The sequence below is a fragment of the Acytostelium subglobosum genome (assembly GCF_000787575.1).
Source record: "Acytostelium subglobosum LB1 DNA, scaffold: scaffold2, whole genome shotgun sequence".
NCBI classification, from domain to species: domain Eukaryota; phylum Evosea; class Eumycetozoa; order Acytosteliales; family Acytosteliaceae; genus Acytostelium; species Acytostelium subglobosum.
In genome coordinates this window covers 309435-316633 of record NW_012236530.1, presented here as the reverse complement: position 1 = coordinate 316633, position 7199 = coordinate 309435, and the positions used below count along the sequence as shown (strand labels likewise).

General features: G+C 45.8%; 2 protein-coding genes across 2 annotated transcripts; both read left to right on the top strand.

Moving 5' to 3' along the window:
• Window positions 1-447: 447 nt before the first annotated feature.
• Window positions 448-3220, top strand: SAMD00019534_009070 (hypothetical protein; the record flags this gene model as incomplete). The annotated part of the gene is made up of 4 exons (XM_012902874.1): window positions 448-1021; window positions 1113-1189; window positions 1270-2527; window positions 2607-3220. 4 exons carry the CDS (start codon window positions 448-450, stop codon window positions 3218-3220), a joined length of 2523 nt encoding a protein of 840 aa, XP_012758328.1.
• Window positions 3221-3558: 338 nt separating this feature from the next.
• Window positions 3559-6816, top strand: SAMD00019534_009060 (hypothetical protein; the record flags this gene model as incomplete). The annotated part of the gene is made up of 8 exons (XM_012902873.1): window positions 3559-3866; window positions 3964-4384; window positions 4450-4709; window positions 4773-5564; window positions 5627-5805; window positions 5877-6011; window positions 6098-6467; window positions 6546-6816. Coding segments are annotated over 8 exons (2736 nt in total), but the record flags the coding sequence as incomplete, so codon positions are not given.
• Window positions 6817-7199: the final 383 nt, after the last annotated feature.

The window sequence follows — 7199 nt, the reverse complement described above, 5'->3', positions numbered from 1 at the left end:
ATCAATCCAATAATATTCATAAAGTATTTTCCAGAACGTGATCCAAAGGGGGGGGGGGGGGGGGGGTTCACAAGAATGAACGAATGAATTAATGAATGTTGTTCACATGACAGGTCTCATTTGAGACAAGGTGCAAACTCTTTGCATTGATCTTACTTATCAACTCGATTCATTTGCATTGGATTGTTACAAAAATAGTATCAAGGTGTCAAAAGTCGCCAAAATGAACGTTTTGAACAGATACCCCATTCTGCAAAGTTGAAAGAGAACCAGCCCTTTCTACTTTCGCACAAAGTTATTCAATCAAATCTATCACTTTCGCACACACAACCCCTTGTGCACTCACTCAATCAAATCAATCACTTATGTAAACATTATATTCATTTAATCATATATATATATATATATATAATAGAGAGTCTTGATTGATAGACTGATAGACTGAAGATGGGCAACACACAGTCGTTGTCATTTGATGACTACTTCAATCCGAGGACATCATCAGGAGCTGCATCAAGAGGTGGTGCGGACATTGATGATGAAGACGATGACGATGAACATTGTTCAAATGTAGCACATAGACATCGACGTGGAACAATAGATGGCACATCATCATCGTCGTCAAACACATCATCATTGCCATTGCCCTATCAACATAATCCGACAATCATCCGTCCACTTCATTCATCGTCGCCAACACCCTCACTTGGCAACAGCAACAACAATAGCAATAATAGTAGTGCCAATGGAAGCCCTTCATCACCAAACAGTCGATCGACAAACGCAAGAAACACCGAGTTGGAGAGTAGGAAGAAGCTGTTCTCGCGACGAATCAATGAGGAGTTGGGCAAAGGACGTCCAAAGCTACAGAGCACCAATCGTCATAGGCAAACCCCTATGACGGCCAGCGGTGATGGTTCAGACTCTGACTCCTCCTCACTCACTCAAAGCGATTGGAGTAACAACAACAGCGGTGGTCTATCAGCTTCATCACAACAAAAGAAGAAATGGGAGATGTTTGGTAAGTAGAGCCGGCGGGAGTGGGGAGGTGGCCTCGTGGCCAAAAGCAAGCAAGGAGTACCCTTCGTCTGTCTAACACATACCTGGCACAGTTCTCAAGTCAAGGGTACTGAAGGAACTATTGGCAACAGAGCGAGACTATGTCAAGTACATGCACACAATCCTCAATGTATGTGTCTCTCTGATCAATCATGGTGCCCCCTCACTCACTTACTCACTCATCACCAACCCATGGCATTCCATGTATAGATATACTTCCAACCTTTGAAGGCTTTGGCATTGGAGGCCAAGGAGGCCGAACGTCTGGCCGCAGCCAACTCTGCGACAACATCACCAACTAACACATCACCAACACCAACATCGCCGGACACTGTCACACCACCTCCCCCACTAAGCGATACGGGTGTCACTGGCAATGTCAATGGCAATGGCGGTGTAGATCAAACAACTGGAGGCGGCAACATTGGATTGGAGGCACAACAACAACAACAAGCCTCAAACGAATCATCATTCTTGAATAAGAGCGCAGTGTCCATGGCATCACCGACACCATCACTTCCAACTCAACCATCAAAGCGCGAACTTGAACTCCAAAAGGAGTTCAGCTTCATCATGGAGACACCATTGACGCTCGACGAGGTCAAGACCGTGTTCTCACAGATCGAGGTCATTCACCTGTACAACAGCCAACTGCTGGCCAAGTTTGAGCAGAGGCTTGGTGGCGAGCTCAACGAGTCGATACGCATTGGCGACGTGTTCCTTGACATTATCGACTTCCTCAAGGTACCCTACAGCCACTACATCATCAACTTCCCCGCCAGTCTCAAGATCCTCGAAGCGGCGTCCAAGCGACCGTCCTTCATGTTGTTCATTCAACAATGCAAGGTCAATGAGGCAGTTGCCAACAGGAACCTGCAGTCCTTTGTCAGCATGCCCATCCAGCGTATACCGCGCTACGTGCTACTGCTTCGCGAGCTGCTAAAGTACACACAGGACACCGACGCCGACTATGCCAACCTGTGCGGCGCGCTCAAGAAGATGGAGACTATTGCCGACCTCATCAACAAACAGATGCGCGAGGATGAGCATTCAAAAGTGGTCATCCACATCAGTCAGACGCTGCGACCGTCCATCGACACACTCGTTCAGCCTCATCGTCGACTGATCCGTGAGGGCGAGGGCAAGATCATCAATGCCGATGGCAACAACCATGAGGCGCAATACGGTACGATCAGGGCATCGCCCTTCCCATTCGCCCGAGCTTCCATACGCTACTTCTATCTGTTCAACGATCTGTTCATCGTCACCAAGCGCATGAAGGATCATTACCGCGTGGACAAGGTGATCAGTCTAGAGTACAGTACTATCGTGGACACTTACAAGAAGAACCTTGCTCAGTCGACTGGCGCTGGCGGTGGGGCAGCAACACCAGAGGCACAATGTAATACTAGTATCAACAACATGGATGGCAATGAAGATGGAAACAACATTCCAACATCCCCAACAAGTGAGTATCCATGGCGACCGACACTCGATTCCAAGGACATGGCACCATACTAACTCACTCACTCACTCAATCAATCAAGGTGGCGAGCGACACTTCTTCAAGCTTCATACATTGGATTGCGCAATAGTCATATGTCTGGGATCAGAGACGGAGAAGAATAATTGGAAGAATGACTTTATCAATGTGATCAATCATGTGACTGACAACACATTGTTGTTCAATCCAAAGTGGACAAAGAACAATTACATTTACAATCACAAACTGAAGCAACAACAACCATCATCATCGCCACAACATCATGGTCCACCACAATCATTCAAAGGCATCCTATCCATGAGTGCCAAGACACCTCCACCAACTCCACCTTCACCAATAACATCCACTACTCCTCCTCCTCCAGCGAACAACAACACACCCAATCCAGAAGACAACAACACACCATACAAACAACCAAGAAAGTTAAGCAACAATAGCAACAATAGTGGTAGTGGCAGTGGTAGTGTAAGCAGCAGTATAGGTAGCAGCTTCAGTAGTATCATCAATGGTATGGTAAATGGACGTCCTGGATCAGGACTGTCCAGCACCGATTCCATCGACCTCAGCGAGGACGAAGAGTTCAAAGTGCCCAATGTCTCAACACGATCCAGTTCCAGCTCCGTTTCCTCCTCGACCTCAACATCCACTGGCCTGTAATAATAATATAATATAACATTCATGAATGTAATCCATCCACATCCATTCATCCATCCATCACTTCCATCAAGTCCATTCAATCAATCAACCACATGATGTGGAACTTCAAGATGACCACCTCACCACTTGCTGACCAAGCTCAGTCAAGCATGAATGTTGAAAGTTTGAGCCACTTTGAACTTTTTTTGCACAACACTTGTGATGATCACCGATTCTTGCATTATCTCTCTTTGAGCGTGACTCATTCATCTTCATTCATTTACATTACATTATTAATATAACTTGATACATATTATATATATTACAACAACAATACAAATAGGATGTCTTTGAATCAATCAGCAGGTACAATGGCATTGGAGAAACCATGCACTATATTGGTGCATTATGATAAAGGTGATCCTCCCAATGTTAATGAGTTCAAACAGACATTTGAACATGGTGCCATTGAACAGAAGATTGATGCACTCAAACGTGTAATCCTCTATACTATCAATGGTGAGCCCATCCCACAACTCTTGATGCCAATCATCCTCTATGTGATGCCATCAAAGGATCACTACATCAAGAAGCTGTTGCTCATCTATTGGGAGGTCATCGAGAAGACCCACCTTGGCAAGCTCAAGTCCGAGATGATCCTTGTCTGGTATGTTTGATGATGATACATACTCGGTCCGCACGACATCCACTCACTCACATCACTCATTCAATCAATCAATCAATCAATCAATCAAACATAATAGTAACTCATTGCTTAATGACTTGACACATCCAAATGAGTTCATTCGTGGATCGACATTGAGATTCTTGTGCAAGTTGAGAGAGGCAGAGGTGCTGGAGCCATTGGTCGAGCAGGTGAGAAACAATCTCGAGTACAGACACGCCTACGTCAGAAGGAACGCCGTGTTGGCAATCTACAGCATCTACAACTCGTTCGAACATCTCATCCCCGACGGACCAGAGCTCGTCTACAACTTCCTCCTGGCCGAGGGTGACGCTTCCTGCAAGCGTAATGCCTTCATCATGCTGTTCAACTGTGCTCAAGACAAGGCCGTCGAATACCTCAGTGGCGTACTAGATCAGGTGCCATCATTCGGTGACATGCTTCAGTTTATCGTCGTGGAGCTCATCAGGAAGGTTTGCAAGACCAACCCAACTCAAAGAGTATGTTATGTTGTCCGCCCCTCTCTCATTGACGGAGCTCATTACTAACTTCCTCTTCCAAACAGTCCAAGTACATGAAGTGTATATTCACATTGCTCAACTCATCATCGTCGGCAGTCAAGTATGAGAGTGCTGGCACATTGCTGTCAATGTCATCGGCACCAACTGCCGTGCGTGGAGCTACCAGCGCCTACATCGACCTGCTGTGCAATGAGAGTGACAACAATGTCAAGATGATCGTACTCGACAAACTGATGGACATCAAGCAATCACACCCAAAGATCATGCAAGACTTGGTTATGGACATCCTCCGTGCCCTCTCAAGGTATGGACTGACATCCCTCACGCACTTCACTCTGACATACTAACACACGTCACCAACTCTCAGCCCCAACATTGACATCTGCAAGAAGATACTTAACATTGTATTGGACTCTATTACACCAAAGAACATTGATGAGATTATATTGGTACTGAAGAAGGAGATCAACAAGACACAGTCCAAGGAGTTTGACAAGGGATTGGACTACAGACATCTGCTCGTCAAGACCATTCACACCTCGTCGCTCAAGTATCCAGAGGTGCTGGGCAACGTCATCCCTCTGCTGATGGAGTTCCTCGGCGACCAGTACCTGCCCACCGCCGTCGACGTTGTCGTGTTTGTGCGCGAGGTCGCCGAGATCTACGAGAAGGAGCGCGTCGCTGTCGTGCGCAAGCTGATCGAGACGCTTCCATTGATCAAGATCTCCAAGGTGTACCGCGTGGCCACCTGGATCATCGCCGAGTACTCCTCGTCATTGGAGGAGCTCGAGCTGGCCTACAACTCGATCGATGCCGACCTCGAGGACATCCTCCGTCCCAAGCCCGTCGAGGAGACCACCCACGATAACAAGCCAAACAACAAGAAGAAGGTTGAGCAGACCTCGATCGCCAAGCTGATCACCGATGGCGACTGGTACCTGGCATCGTGCATCTCATCCTCACTCAGCAAAATGTACTTCAAGGCCGAGTCGTTTGGAATGACTGGCGAGGATCTCAACCGATTCCGTGCCAAGATCATGTTGGTCTTGGTTGTACTTATCAACCTGGCCAGGAAGTCGCAGGCCTCCACCTCCAAGTCCTCATACGAGAAGATCATCTCATGTATCTCAGTACTCTCTACTAATGATCAGACTGTTAGGTAAGTCGTGACCAACCTATCAATCAATCATTCACATACTTACCATCACTCACCCTTCACAGGAACATTTGGTTGAAGGACTGTCGCGAATCATTCTCTGAGTATCTGCAGCAGACCATTGCCAAGCAGAATGAGAACAACAAGAAGAACAGCAAGGAGGTTGTTATCAAGCCAAACGATATTGTCTCAATCAGACAGTTGAAGTCAAAGAAAGCATTTGGTCCAGTCGAGGTAGAGGATGGTATGTTATATTATTCAGTACCATTCAGGCAATCAATCATACTCACTCTTTCTCTCTCTCACTCCCCCAAGACTTGGGCAAGGCTGTTGGCACGGAGACTACACACGATCACTCTGAATACTCCAAGATATATCAATTGAGTGGATTCTCTGATCCAATCTACGCAGAGGCTCATCTTAGAGTGCATCAGTATGACATTGTATTGGGTATGTACCATTGATTGATTGATCAATCCACGATCCACTCATCAGTACTGACTGACCATCAATCAATCAATTCAAACTCAATGTAGAGATATCTGTATTTAATCAAACGAATGATACACTGCAGAATGTAACTTTAGAATTGATATCGTTGGGCGACCTCAAGATATGTGAACGTGTTGCGCCATTCACAATGGGACCTCGCGAGAAGACCAGTGTCAAGGCAAGCATCAAGGTGTCCTCCATTGACAATGGTGTCGTGTTGGGCACGATTGTGTTTGACATTGCCGGCTCGGTCAGCTCCATCTCTGACAAGAACTGTGTCATCCTTAACGAAATCAACATCGACATTATCGACTACATTCAACCAATCACTCATCTCTACACCGATGTGCTCTTCCGCAATCATTGGCTGGAGTTTGAGTGGGAGAACAAGATCCCAGTATACACAAACATAACGTAAGTGTTATGTCACCTGTCATCATGGACGACTCAAGTTGATCACTTACTGACTATGATCCATCAAACTATATTTAGTGACCTTGTTCAATACGTCCAACACATTTCCAAGATAACAAACATGGGAATATTGACACCAGATATTCATATGTCAAATGAGACTGGAATCTTGTCGGCCAACTTGTGCGCCAAGAGTGTGTTTGGTGAGGACGCCCTGGCAAACATCTGCATTGAGAAGCAAGCCGATGGCAAGATCGTTGGATACATTCGCATACGTTCCAAGGTACAAGGCATTGCCGTCAGTCTTGGTGGTCGCATCACATTGAAACAAAAGCAACTCCAGACCGCTGCATAAAACATCCACCCCAAACATCATCATCTCCACAACCAAATTCAGCCAATACACCTCTCTCTCTATCCACACCAATAAAGCATTGAAAGACATATCTTACTGAAATAGTGGCGAGATAATGAAAATAAAACAATAAATTTAAAAAAAATCGCAAATTTTTTCGGCTCGAATAAATTATTCCCTTTAATTCATAAAATATCCTCGTTGGTGTAGTTGGTAACACCTCAGTCTCTCACACTGATACCTCGGGTTCGATTCCCGAACGGGGAGTTCTTTTTTTGTTCTTTTGTAACATGAGGAACTTCCAGAGTCGAATGATTCGTTTTCCAAAGTGTTTTGATGTCGCTTCGCGCACTCAATCACTTCATTCGTTCATTCAT